The sequence below is a fragment of the Silurus meridionalis genome, chromosome 19 (genome assembly GCF_014805685.1).
Source record: "Silurus meridionalis isolate SWU-2019-XX chromosome 19, ASM1480568v1, whole genome shotgun sequence".
Lineage (NCBI taxonomy): Eukaryota > Metazoa > Chordata > Actinopteri > Siluriformes > Siluridae > Silurus > Silurus meridionalis.
Genome location: NC_060902.1, coordinates 155,247 through 171,144, shown reverse-complemented (window position 1 = coordinate 171,144; position 15,898 = coordinate 155,247). Strand labels below are relative to the sequence as shown.

At 43.8% G+C, this 15,898-nt stretch overlaps 1 protein-coding gene across 2 annotated transcripts in view; it reads left to right on the top strand.

Annotated features, from left to right (window-relative positions):
• elmo2 (engulfment and cell motility 2) overlaps window positions 1-15,271 on the top strand; it is a 23,479-nt gene extending 8,208 nt beyond the window's left edge. The window contains exons 12-21 of one of the 2 annotated variants that reach the window (XM_046875100.1): window positions 140-259; window positions 371-475; window positions 1,263-1,371; window positions 1,534-1,670; window positions 3,866-4,029; window positions 11,046-11,158; window positions 11,317-11,424; window positions 13,489-13,571; window positions 13,718-13,795; window positions 13,916-15,271. In XM_046875100.1, the coding sequence (XP_046731056.1) occupies window positions 140-259; window positions 371-475; window positions 1,263-1,371; window positions 1,534-1,670; window positions 3,866-4,029; window positions 11,046-11,158; window positions 11,317-11,424; window positions 13,489-13,571; window positions 13,718-13,795; window positions 13,916-14,116 (1,218 nt within the window). In that variant the 3' untranslated portion in view covers window positions 14,117-15,271. Of the gene's footprint in view, window positions 1-139; window positions 260-370; window positions 476-1,262; window positions 1,372-1,533; window positions 1,671-3,865; window positions 4,030-6,766; window positions 6,928-11,045; window positions 11,159-11,316; window positions 11,425-13,488; window positions 13,572-13,717; window positions 13,796-13,915 lie in introns of those variants that run through there. The other variant, XM_046875099.1, reaches the window with a different exon arrangement.
• Window positions 15,272-15,898: the final 627 nt, after the last annotated feature.

Here is a 15,898-nt window from a genome sequence, read left to right as displayed (position 1 = left end):
TATAGAAACCAACACTTTCAGAACAAAACATCTCAGCTCTTTCTGCCACATACTTTTAAATACCTGACTGTGTGTGTGTGTGTGTGTGTGTGTGTGTGTGTGTGTGTGTGTGTGTGTGTGTGTGTGTGTGTGTGTTCAGGCTCAGAGAGATGCACTGTTTGAGTTGCGCAGGTTGGCGTTTGATGGTGAGAGCGACTCGACCGGCACAGAGAAGAGAAAAGCTCTTTACACTAAAGACTACAAACTACTTGGCTTTACTGTGAGTTTCTCTCACACACGCTTACGCACACACACACACACACACACACACACACACACACACACACACACACAGAGTGAAAGGAAATGTGTGCTGGTGTGTGTGTTACAGAACGGTGTAAACCCTGCGCTGGATTTCACTCAGACTCCTCCCGGACTCCTGGCCCTCGATAACATGCTCTATCTCGCTAAAGTCCACCCTGATACCTACACACGGGTAACACACACACACACACACACACACACACACACACACACACACACACACTAACAAACACACACTAGGGATGTGCATCTCCTTAACTGAAGCCAATGCAATTCGCATCTCGCTGCATAACCAACGATAAAACCTACATTCAGTATAAATATGAAGAAGCTGCCGATACGATCCGTGTGATCCGATTTCCATTCAACACAACACAACGAAAAATTTTATTCTATATAAATCATTATGGTACAAATAGTTTAAGTGTTTTCTGATGCAGCTTCGCCTCTGGCATGTTAATCTGTATTCTACATGACTCAGGACACGTCTCCGTCTCCATAGTGTTGTGATGCGTCATGTTCACGTAGCAGCAGCGATACTGAGAAACCGCGCTCGAGAAACGTGCAGAAATCAGTCTACATATTAAATATTTCTCACAAACTACTGGTCACTTTTTAAATATTAAATCTATAGTGCATCTACTTCTAATTACATAGAAATAAAGAGGAAGAACAAGGAGGAGGTTTATGGATGTTGTGAGAGAAGACATGCAGGTAGTTGGGATGAAAGAGGCAGATGTAGAGGACAGGGGGGTATGGAGACGGATGATGCGCTGTGGCGCCCCCTAATGGGAGCAGCCGAAAAAAGAAGAAATATTTTTTTATTGACGCAAATATGTTAAAAACCGGTATGCTGAAGCACAGATGCAAATACCTGAATCTTACCATCTTTCATTTATATATGTAGTGTGTATATAGTTACGTGTGTGTGTGTGTGTGTGTGTGTGTGTGTGTGTTAGATTGTTTTGGAGAATAGCAGTCGTGAGGATAAACACGAGTGTCCATTTGGTCGGTGTGTGATTGAGCTGACGAGAATGCTGTGTGAAATACTGCAAGTTGGAGAACTACGTATGTAACACACACACACACACACACACACACACACACACACACACACACACACACACACACACAATATATACACAAACTTTCAAATATGTATATATATATACACCAAGATACAGTAAATGGTAAAGTGAATTGTGTGTGTGTGTGTGTGTGTGTGTGTAGCAAATGAGGGCTGTAATGATTATCACCCGATGTTCTTCACTCATGATCGAGCGTGGGAGGAGTTTTTCTGCGTCTGTATCCAACTGCTTAATAAAACCTGGAAGGAGATGAGAGCCACAACTGAGGACTTCAACAAGGTGTGTGTGTGTGTGTGTGTGTGTGTGTGTGTGTGTGTGTGTGTGTGTGTGTGATGTGTGTGTGTGAGAGAGAAAGAGAGAGAGAGTGTGTGTGTGTGTGTGTGTGCATGTGTGTGCATGTGTGTGCATGTGTGTGTGTGTATATGAGTGAGTGTGTGCATGTGTGTGAGAGAGAAAGAGAGTGTGTTTGTATGTGTGTGTATGGGTGAGTGTGTGAGAAAAGAGAGAGAGAGAGAGAGAGAGAGAGAGAGAGAGAGAGTGTGTGTGTGTGTGTATGACTGAGTGTGTGACTGAGTGTGTGTGTGAGAGTGTGTTGTGTGTGTGTGATTGAGTCTGTGACTGTAAGTGTGTGCATGAGTGTGCATGAGTGTGCATGAGTGTGCATGAGTGTGCATGTGTGTGCATGTGTGTGTGTGTGTGTGTATATGAGTGAGTGTATGACTGAGTGTGTGTGAGAGAGAGAGTGTGTTTGTGTGTGTGTGTGTGTGTGTGAGAGAAAGAGAGAGAGAGAGAGAGAGAGAGAGAGAGAGAGAGAGAGAGAGAGAGAGAGAGAGAGTGTGTGTGTGTGTATGACTGAGTGTGTGACTGAGTGTGTGAGAGAGTGTGTTTGTGTGTGTGATTGAGTCTGTGACTGTAAGTGTGTGTGAGTGTGTGTGAGTGTGGGTGGTGATAAGGTTGATGTTGAGGGTGATGATGGGGTTGATGTTGAGGGTGATGATGGGGTTGTAATGATGGAGTTGATGTTGAGGGTGATGATGGGGTTAATGTTGAGGGTGATGATAAGGTTGATGTTGAGGGTGATGATGGGGTTGATGTTGAGGGTGATGATGAGGGTGATGTTGAGGGTGGTGATGGGGTTGATGTTAAGGGTGATGATGGGGTTGATGTTGGGTTGGTGTTGAGGTTCATGTTCGGGTGGTGATGGGGTTGTGATGATGGGGTTGATGTTGAGGGTGATGATGGGGTGATGATGGGGTGATGTTGAGGGTGATGTTGAGGGTGATGATGGAGTTGATGTTGAATGTGATGATGGGGTTGATGATGGGGTTGATGTTGGGGTGATGATGGGGTTGATGTTGAGGGTGATGATGGGGTTGATGTATTGGGTGATGATGGGGTGATGATGGGGTTGATGTTGGGGTGATGATTGGGGTGATGTTAAGGGTGATGATGGGGTTGATGTTGAGGGTGATAATGGGGTTGTAATGATGGAGTTGATGTTGAGGTGATGATGGGGTTGTGATGATGGGGTTGATGTTGAGGGTGATGATGGGGTGATGATGGGGTTGATGTTGAGGGTGATGATGGGGTGATGATGGGGTGATGTTAAGGGTGATGATGGGGTGATGATGGGGTGATGTTGAGGGTGATGATGGGGTGATGTTGGGGTGATGATGGGGTGATGTTGGGGTGATGATGGGGTTGATGTTGAGGTGGTGATGGGGTTGATGTTGAATGTGATGATGGGGTTGATGTTGAGGGTGATGATAAGGTTGATGTTGAGGGTGATGATGGGGTTGATGTTGAGGGTGATGATGAGGGTGATGTTGAGGGTGGTGATGGGGTTGATGTTGAGGGTGATGTTGAGGGTGTTGATGGGGTTGATGTTGGGTTGGTGTTGAGGTTCATGTTGGGTGGTGATGGGGTTGTGATGATGGGGTTGATGTTGAGGGTGATGATGGGGTGATGATGGGGTTGATGTTGAGGGTGATGATGGGGTGATGATGGGGTTGATGTTGAGGTGATGATGGGGTTGATGTTGAGGGTGATGATGGGGTGATGTTGAGGGTGATGATGGAGTTGATGTTGAGGGTGTTGATGGGGTTGATGTTGGGGTGATGATGGGGTTGATGTTGAGGGTGATGATGGGGTTGATGTTGAGGGTGATGATGGGGTTGATGTTGGGGTGATGATGGGGTGATGATGGGGTTGATGTTGAGGGTGATGATGGGCGTGATGTTGAGGGTGATGTTGAGGGTGATGATGGGGTTGATGTTGAGGGTGATGATGGGGTTGATGTTGAGGGTGATGATGGGGTGATGATGGGGTTGATGTTGAGGGTGATGATGGGGTTGATGTTGAGGGTGATGATGGGGTGATGATGGGGTGATGATGGGGTGATGATGGGGTGATGTTGAGGGTGATGATGGGGTGTGTGTGTGTGTGTGTGTGTGTGCATGTGTGTGTGTGTGCAGGTGATGCAGGTAGTCCGGGAGCAGATTGTGCGTGTGTTAGCAATGAAGCCTTTGACTCTGGATCAGCTGAAGGTGAAGCTCTACAGTCTGAGTTACTCAGAGATCCTGAGGCTGAGACACTCTGAGAGACTAAACCAGGATGACTTCCACTCTGCTCCTATCATGTGAGACTTATACACCCTCTATAACCACACCCCTTCACACACCCTTCTATAACCACACACCTCTATAACCACACACCTCTATAACCACACACCCTCCACACACCCTCTATAACCACACACCCTTCACACACCCTCTATAACCACACACCCTCTATAACCACACACCCTCCACACACCTCTATAACCACACACCCTCTATAACCACACACCCTCTATAACCACACACCCTCCACACACCCTCTATAACCACACACCCTCTATAACCACACACCCTCTATAACCACACACCCTTCACACACCCTACTATAACCACACACCCTCTATAACCACACCCCTTCACACACCTCTATAACCACACACCCTCTATAACCACACACCCTTCTATAACCACACCCTCTATAACCACACCCCTCTATAACCACACACCCTTCACACACCCTACTATAACCACACACCCTCTATAACCACACACCCTTCACACACCCTTCTATAACCACACACCTCTATAACCACACACCCTCCACACACCCTCCACACACCTCTATAACCACACACCCTTCACACACCCTACTATAACCACACACCTCTATAACCACACACCCTTCTATAACCACACACCCTCTATAACCACACACCCTTCACACACCCTACTATAACCACACACCCTCTATAACCACACACTCTATAACCACACCTCTATAACCACACACCCCTTCACATAAGGTTGATGTTGAGGGTGATGATGGGGTTGATGTTGAGGGTGATGATGAGGGTGATGTTGAGGGTGGTGATGGGGTTGATGTTAAGGGTGATGATGGGGTGATGATGGGGTTGATGTTGGGGTTGATGTTGAGGGTGGTGATGGGGTTGTGATGATGGGGTTGATGTTGAGGGTGATGATGGGGTGATGATGGGGTGATGTAGAGGGTGATGATGAGGGTGATGTTGAGTGATGATGGGGTTGATGTTGAGGTGATGATGGGGTTGATGTTGAGGGTGATGATGGGGTTGATGTTGAGGGTGATGATGGGGTTGATGTTGGGGTGATGATGGGGTGATGTTGAGGTTGTTGATGGGGGTGATGTTGAGGGTGATGATGGGGTTGATGTTAAGGGTGATGATGGGGTTGATGTTGAGGGTGATGATGGGGTTGTAATGATGGAGCTGATGTTGAGGGTGATGATGGGGTTGTGAAGATGGGGTTGATGTTGAGGGTGATGATGGGGTTGATGATGGGGTTGATGTTGAGGGTGATGATGGGGTGATGATGGGGTGATGTTAGGGTGATGATGGGGTTGATGTTGATGATGGGGTGATGTTGGGGTGATGTTAAGGGTGATGATGGGGTGATGTTGAGGGTGATGATGGGGTGATGTTGAGGGTGATGATGGGGTTGATGTTGAGTGATGATGGGGTTGTGATGATGGGGTTGATGTTGAGGGTGATGATGGGGTTGATGTTGAGGGTGATGATGGGGTTGTTGTGAGGGTGATGATGGGGTTGATGTTGAGGGTGATGATGGGGTGATGATGGGGTGATGTTAAGGGTGATGATGGGGTGATGTTGAGGGTGATGATGGGGTGATGTTGGGGTGATGATGGGGTGATGTTGAGGTGATGATGGGGTTGATGTTGAGGGTGGTGATGGGGTTGATGTTGAGGGTGATGATGGGGTTGTAATGATGGAGTTGATGTTGAGGGTGATGATGGGGTTAATGTTGGGGTTGATGTTGAGGGTGATGATGGGGTGATGTTGAGGTTGTTGATGGGGGTGATGTTGAGGGTGATGATGGGGTTGATGTTGGGGTGATGATGGGGTTGATGTTGAGGGTGATGATGGGGTTGATGTTGAGGTGATGATGGGGTGATGTTGAGGGTGATGATGGAGTTGATGTTGAGGGTGTTGATGGGGTTGATGTTGGGGTGATGATGGGGTGATGTTGAGGGTGATGATGGAGTTGATGTTGAGGGTGATGATGGGGTGATGTTGAGGTGATGATGGGGTTGATGTTGAGGGTGATGATGGGGTTGATGTTGAGGGTGATGATGGGGTGATGTTGAGGGTGATGATGGGGTGATGTTGAGGGTGATGATGGGGTTGATGTTGAGGGTGATGATGGGGTTGATGTTGGGGTGATGATGGGGTTGATGTTGAGGGTGATGATGGGGTTGTAATGATGGAGTTGATGTTGAGGGTGATGATGGGGTTAATGTTGAGGGTGATGATGGGGTTGATGTTGAGGGTGATGATGGGGTGATGATGGGGTTGATGTTGAGGGTGATGATGGGGTTGATGTTGAGGGTGATGATGGGGTGATGTTGAGGGTGATGATGGAGTTGATGTTGAGGGTGTTGATGGGGTTGATGTTGGGGTGATGATGGGGTTGATGTTGGGGTGATGATGGGGTTGATGTTGAGGGTGATGATGGAGTTGATGTTGAGGGTGATGATGGGGTGATGATGGGGTTGATGTTGAGGGTGATGATGGGCGTGATGTTGAGGGTGATGTTGAGGTGATGATGGGGTTGATGTTGAGGGTGATGATGGGGTTGATGTTGAGGGTGATGATGGGGTGATGATGGGGTTGATGTTGAGGGTGATGATGGGGTTGTTGTTGAGGGTGATGATGGGGTGATGATGGGGTGATGATGGGGTGATGATGGGGTGATGTTGAGGGTGATGATGGGGTGTGTGTGTGTGTGTGTGTGTGTGTGGGCGCGCGCGTGTGTGTGCAGGTGATGCAGGTAGTCCGGGAGCAGATTGTGCGTGTGTTAGCAATGAAGCCTTTGACTCTGGATCAGCTGAAGGTGAAGCTCTACAGTCTGAGTTACTCAGAGATCCTGAGGCTGAGACACTCTGAGAGACTAAACCAGGATGACTTCCACTCTGCTCCTATCATGTGAGACTTATACACCCTCTATAACCACACACCCCTCTATAACCACACACCCCTTCACACACCCTACTATAACCACACACCCCTCTATAACCACACATCTATAACCACACATCTATAACCACACACCCTTCACACACCTACTATAACCACACATCTATAACCACACACTCTATAACCACACACCCTTCACACACCCTCTATAACCACACACCCTCTATAACCACACCTTCACACACCCTACTATAACCACACATCTATAACCACACCCCTTCACACACCTACTATAACCACACATCTATAACCACACACCCTTCACACACCTTCTATAACCACACACCTCTATACCCACACACCCTCCACACACCCCTTTATAACCACACACCCCTTTATAACCACACCCCTCTATAACCACACACACCCTTCACACACCCTCTATAACCACACACCCTCTATAACCACACACCCCTTTATAACCACACACCCTATAACCACACCCCTCTATAACCACACACACCCTTCACACACCCTCTATAACTATAACCACACACCCTCTATAACCACACACCCTCCACACACCTCTATAACCACACACTCTATAACCACACACCCTCTATAACTATAACCACACACCCTTCACACACACCTACTATAACCACACACCCTCTATAACCACACACCCTTCACACACACCCTACTATAACCACACACCTCTATAACCACACACCTATAACCACACACCCTTCTATAACCACACACCTCTATAACCACACACCCTCTATAACCACACACCCTATAACCACACACCCTCTATAACCACACACCCTTCACACACCCTACTATAACCACACACCTCTATAACCACACACCCTTCTATAACCACACACCTCTATAACCACACACCCTTCACACACCTACTATAACCACACACCCTTCACACCTTCTATAACCACACACCTCTATAACCACACACCCTCTATAACCACACACCCTCCACACACACCTCTATAACCACACCTCTATAACCACACACACCCTTCACACACCCTCTATAACCACACACCTCTATAACCACACACCCTCCACACACCTCTATAACCACACACCCTTCACACACCCTCTATAACCACACACCCTCTATAACCACACCCCTCTATAACCACACCTTCACACACCCTACTATAACCACACACCCTCTATAACCACACACCCTTCACACACCTCTATAACCACACACCCTCTATAACCACACACCTTCACACACCCTCTATAACCACACACCCTCTATAACCACACACCCTCTATACACACCCCTCTATAACCACACCCCTTCACACACCCTACTATAACCACACACCCCTCTATAACCACACACCCTCCACACACCCTTCACACACCTACTATAACCACACACCTCTATAACCACACCCCTTCACACACCCTCTATAACCACACACCCCTCTATAACCACACACCCTCTATAACCACACACCTCTATAACCACACACACACCTCTATAACCACACACCCTCTATAACTACACACCCCTCTATAACCACACACCTCTATAACCACACCCCTCTATAACCACACACCCTCTATAACCACACACCTCTATAACCACACACCCCTCTATAACCACACACCCTCTATAACCACACACCTCTATAACCACACACCCCACACACCCTCTATAACCACACACCCTCCACACACCCTATAACCACACACCCCTCTATAACCACACACCTCTCTATAACCACACACACCTCTCTATAACCACACACCCTCTATAACCACACACTCTATAACCACACACCCTCTATAACCACACCCCTCCACACCCCTCTATAACCACACCCCTTCACACCTCTATAACCACACACCCTATAACCACACCCCTATAACCACACACCCTCTATAACCACACCCCTTCACACACCTCTATAACCACACACCCTCTATAACACACCTCTATAACACACCTCTATACCACACACCTCCACACACCTCTATAACCACACACCCTTCCACACACCCTCCACACACCCTTCACACACCCTCTATAACCACACCCCTCTATAACCACACACCCTTCACACCCCTTCTATAACCACACACCCCTCTATAACCACACACCCTCTATAACCACACACACCTCTATAACACACACCCCTCTATAACCACACACCTCTATAACCACACCCCTTCACACACCTTCTATAACCACACACCCCTCTATAACCACACACCCTTCACACACCCCTCTATAACCACACACACTCTATAACCACACACCTTCACACACCCTCTATAACCACACCCCTCTATAACCACACACCTCTATAACCACACACCTCTATAACCACACACCCTCTATAACCACACACCCTTCACACACCCCTCTATAACCACACACCCCTCTATAACCACACACCCCTATAACCACACACCCCTATAACCACACACCTCTATAACCACACACCCTTCTATAACCACACACCCTTCACACACCTCTATAACACACCCCTCTATAACCACACACCTCTATACCACACACCCCTTTATAACCACACACACCTCTATAACCACACACCTCTATAACCACACCCCTTCACACACCCTCTATAACCACACACCTCTATAACCACACACCCTTCACACACCTTCTATAACCACACACCCTCTATAACCACACCTTCACACCCCTCTATAACCACACACCCTTCACACACTCTATAACCACACACCCTCTATAACCACACACCCTTCACACACCCTCTATAACCACACACACACCCTCTATAACCACACACCCTCTATAACCACACACCTCTATAACCACACCCCTCCACACACCCATCTATAACCACACACCCTCTATACCACACACACCTCTATAACCACACACCCTCCACACACCCTATAACCACACACCCTCTATAACCACACACTCTATAACCACACTCTATAACCACACACCCTTCACACACCCTCTATAACCACACACCCTCTATAACCACACACCTCACACACCCTCTATAACCACACACTCTATAACCACACACCCTCACACACCCTCTATAACCACACACACCTCCACACACCTCTATAACCACACACCTCTATACCACACACCCTCCACACACCCTCTATAACCACACCCCTCTATAACCACACACCCTTCACACACCCTCTATAACCACACCCCTCCACACACCTTCTATAACCACACACCCTCTATAACCACACACCCTCCACACACCCTCTATAACCACACCCCTCTATACCACACACCCTCTATAACCACACACCCTCTATAACCACACACCCTCTATAACCACACACCCTCTATAACCACACACCCCTATAACCACACACTATAACCACACCCCTCCACACACCCTCCAGACACCTCTCTATAACCACACACCCTCTATAAACACACACCCTCTATAACCACACACCCTTCCACACACTCTATAACCACACACCTCCACACACCTCTATAACCACACACACCCTCTATAACCACACACCTTCCACACACTCTATAACCACACACCCTCCACACACCCTCTATAAACACACACTCTATAACCACACACCTCTATAACCACACACTCTTCCACACACCCTCTATAACCACACACCCTCTATAACCACACACCCTCCACACACCCTTTATAACCACACACCTCTTCACACACCCTCTATAACCACACACCCTCCACACACTCTATAACCACACACCCCTATAACCACACACCTCTATAACCACACACCCCACTGTTACCACACCTCTATAACTGCACACCCCTCTATAACCACACACCCCTCCACACCCCCTCTATAACCGCACACCCATCTATAACCACACGTCCCACTATAACCAAACACCCCACTATAACCACACACCCTCTATAACCACACACCCTCTATAATCACCCCCTCTATAACCACACACACCCTCTATAACCACACACCCCTCTAAAACACCCCCTCTGTGTCTGTGTCTGTTTGTGTTTGTGTTTGTGTGTCTGTTTGTGTTTGTTTATGTTTGTGTTTGTGTGTCTGTTTGTTTTTGTGTTTGTGTGTTTGTGTTTGTGTGTGGGCTACAGTGAGCTGCGTGAAAGGATTCAGCCAGAGATTTTGGAGTTGATTAAACAGCAGAGATTAAACCGGCTGTGTGATGGAAGCTGTTTCAGGAAACTCGCTCACCGACGCAGACAAGGTCTCCATCCTTATTATTATTATTATTATTATTATTATTATTATTATTATTATTACTATTATTATTATTAATATTACTGTAGGGTTTATATTTATTGCTTCTGTTCTACACTGCATCAGAATTGAGAATGAAATGAGTTTTAACTCTTTGGTTTTCAGAGAAGTTTTGGTTTTGTCGTTTATCTCTGAACCATAAAGTTCTGCATTATGGAGACGTGGACGAGTCTCCTCAGGGGGAGGTGCCTTTTGAAATGCTCACAGATAAAAGTAAGACACTCAAAAACTCACAATTACACAATTACTTTAGGAACTAAAGTGTTTTTTATGTAACCAACGTGGTGCTAATGTTAACCAAAGTTACACTGTACTGGACAAATTCAATTCACAACGTATTCACTGATACAGTCTCAAAGAGACACACACTGCACAATAAACACAATGCAACATTCAGCACAACAAAATCCATACAAACCAAACTACACAACACTACACAACACTCAGCACAACAAAATCCATACAAACCAAACTACACAACATTCAGGACAACAAAATCCATACAAACCAAACTACACAACACTACACAATATTCATCACAACAAAATCCATACAAACCAAACTACACAACATTCAGGACAACAAAATCCATACAAACCAAACTACACAACACTACACAATATTCATCACAACAAAATCCATCCAAACCAAACTACACAACATTCAGGACAACAAAATCCATACAAACCAAACTACACAACACTACACGAAACTCAGCACAACAAAATCCATACAAACCAAACTACACAACACTACACAACATTCAGCACAACAAAATCCATACAAACCAAACTACACAACATTCAGGACAACAAAATCCATACAAACCAAACTACACAACACTACACAATATTCATCACAACAAAATCCATCCAAACCAAACTACACAACATTCAGGACAACAAAATCAATACAAACCAAACTACACAACACTACACAACACTCAGCACAACAAAATCCATACAAACCAAACTACACAACACTTCACAACATTCAGCACAACAAAATCCATACAAACCAAACTACACAACATTCAGCACAACAAAATCCATACAAACCAAACTACACAACACTACACAACATTCAGGACAACAAAATCCATACAAACCAAACTACACAACATCCAGGACAACAAAATCTTTATAAACTAAAGTACACAACACTACACAACATTCAGCACAACATCTATACAAGCTAAAATAAACAACATTACACAACTAAATACACAACTGATACAGTCTCAAAGAGACACACACTGCACAATAAACACAATGCAACATTCAGCACAACAAAATCCATACAAACCAAACTACACAACACTACACAACACTCAGCACAACAAAATCCATACAAACCAAACTACACAACACTACACAACACTCAGCACAACAAAATCCATACAAACCAAACTACACAACATTCAGGACAACAAAATCCATACAAACCAAACTACACAACACTACACAATATTCATCACAACAAAATCCATACAAACCAAACTACACAACATTCAGGACAACAAAATCCATACAAACCAAACTACAACACTACACAATATTCATCACAACAAAATCCATCCAAACCAAACTACACAACATTCAGGACAACAAAATCCATACAAACCAAACTACAACACTACACAAACTCAGCACAACAAAATCCATACAAACCAAACTACACAACACTACACAATATTCATCACAACAAAATCCATACAAACCAAACTACACAACATTCAGGACAACAAAATCCATACAAACCAAACTACACAACACTACAATATTCATCACAACAAAATCCATCCAAACCAAACTACACAACATTCAGGACAACAAAATCCATACAAACCAAACTACACAACACTACACAACACTCAGCACAACAAAATCCATCCAAACCAAACTACACAACACTTCACAACATTCAGCACAACAAAATCCATACAAACCAAACTACACAACACTACACAATATTCATCACAACAAAATCCATACAAACCAAACTACACAACACTACACAACATTTTAGGACAACAAAATCCATACAAACCAAACTACACAACACTACACAACATTCAGGACAACAAAATCCATACAAACCAAACTACACAACATTCAGGACAACAAAATCTTTATAAACTAAAGTACACAACACTACACAACATTCAGCACAACATCTATACAAGCTAAAATAAACAACATTACACAACTAAAACTAAAACAAACCAAATGTATTACAATACAATATTATTTAATTCTGTACATTTTCTGTGTTCAGTTTCAGTGTGTGACATTAAATCAGTGGTGACGGGAAAAGACTGTCCACACATGAAGGAGAAAAGTGCACTCAAACAAAACAAGGTACACACACACACACACACACACACACACACACACACACACTCTCTGTAAAACAAAATGTATAGACTATTTTAATCTATAATTATAAATAATCTAATGTGTGTGTGTGTGTGTGTGTGTGTGTGTGTGTGTGTGTGTGTGTGTAGGATGTGTTGGAGTTGGCCTTCTCTATACTCTATGATCCTGATGAGGCTCTGAATTTCGTGGCTCCGAGTAAATATGAGGTTTGTCTCAAATTCTTTCATCATTTATTTAATTATTTATTTATCATCAGCAGGCAGGAAATACATCACTCTTATGTTACACGCACATCACTCTTATACATCACTCTTATGTGTGCGCAGTACTGTATATGGATGGATGGACTCAGTGTGTTAATGGGGAAGGAGATGTGCAGTGATTTGACCCGCAGTGACCTCGACACACTCATTAGCATGGAAATGAAGCTCCGCCTCCTGGACCTGGAGAACATCAACATCCCTGAGGCTCCACCCCCAATTCCCAAAGAGCCCAGCAGCTACAACTTCACCTACAACTATGGCTGAGTGTGTGTGTATGTGTATGTGTGTATGTATGTATGTATGTGTGTGTGTGTGTGTGTGTGTGTGTGTGTGTGTGTGTATGTGTGTATGTGTGTGTGTGTGTGTGTGTGTGTGTGTGTGTGTTACTTATCATGGCCTTTCATTAGTGGTGATAAAGGTCTTGTGTTGCTGGATCTCAGTACCCAGTGGAGTTACATGAAGGTCACCTCTGTGAGAATATTATGGGATGTTTCAGGTGTTTCATGTTCCATCCTCAGAGGGCCTTTTCTTAGAAAGAACAATCCCTTAATCCCTTTCACCTGAAAAATAAATAATCAGTAATGATCAATATAAACAGATAGAATTTGGAATTAAACCCAGACCAGGAACCAGAGCTGCTTCAGCACACATGTTTATTATAACTGACACATTATATATAAATATACATGTAAATATGAACAATAGAGCATTAGATAAATAAAATAATGAAATGAAGAGATTATATACATAATTTTATATAATTTGGTTTATATAATAATAATAATATAAATATAATGCTAAATATGAGAAAAATATGAATATAAAATGAACTGAATGCCTTTGGATGTGTGATGAAGTCCGATCTTTTCTGTTTGATTTATTTACATTATTATTTTTTTTTAACTTATTTCTTTGTTTTCTTGATAATATTACAATAAAAACACTGAAAGTACACATAGAAACACTGCAGTATTGGCCACGCCCACCAGAGGGCGTGGTCCACCGCCTAAACACCGCTCAGAATTCAGATTAGAGATTTATATATTTTTGTAAATAACGTGATGTGTGTGGAAAATGAAAGAATTTACTAATAAAAGCTGTGTGTGTGTGTGTGTGTGTGTGTGTGTGTGGTGAATTAATTCTGTTTTTGTTTTGAAGGTAAACATATTTGTGTTTATTGTTTACATCTTTATTTAACATGAGTTTTATGAATATAATGAATCAGTTACTGAATCACAAGTTGATGGAATTCATTCGGCTTCTTTAATAATGTTATTGTTTGCACGCTGATGCTAGAATAACTGTTATATATAATATAGAATAATAATAATGTGTGTGTGTGTGTGTGTGTGTGTGTGTGTGTGTGTGTGTGTGTGTGTGTTTTAATGGGTTTGTGTGAATAAATGCTAATTAAACATGTTCTTGAGGTTTTATGAATTTTATTCAGATTATTTCATGCTCATAAAAATATTCTCATTAAATATTCCAAAAGAGCAGAAGAATCAGACACTCCATCCCAAACATCATCAGATAGTATATATATAGTGAGGGTAGATCACGTAGCATTTAATAAAAGTCTGAGATCTCCTCTAACACTGGTGCCATCACGCATGTGCAACACGTGCGAGCTCCTATAAAACTAGCGCACTCAGTGACTTTCACTTATTTATTAGATTTTGCCTTTTCACAATAGAAGATTAAGTCCTTATACAGTTCCACCAGAGCTGATGATCATCTGGAAGTGATACAAGTTACAGTAACATGAATATGTAAAGTACATGCATTCTATATAAATAAATATATATTTAGAATTTTGTAATGAATAGATCCTTTTCACATGGGCATTTTAAATGCAGATCACAAGAAGAAAAAGTGTGAGCAGCCCTGCATTAGATCATTGCATAAGTCCTCGATTGCAAAATGGTTAAAGTTTTTCTCAGTATCTTTGGAGCGTTTCTCAGATCAGACATTAAATTCTCAAATCTACTTGTTCAACCGCCACATCATGGAGTCACGTTTGCACATAAAATAAAGCAATTTCTCATT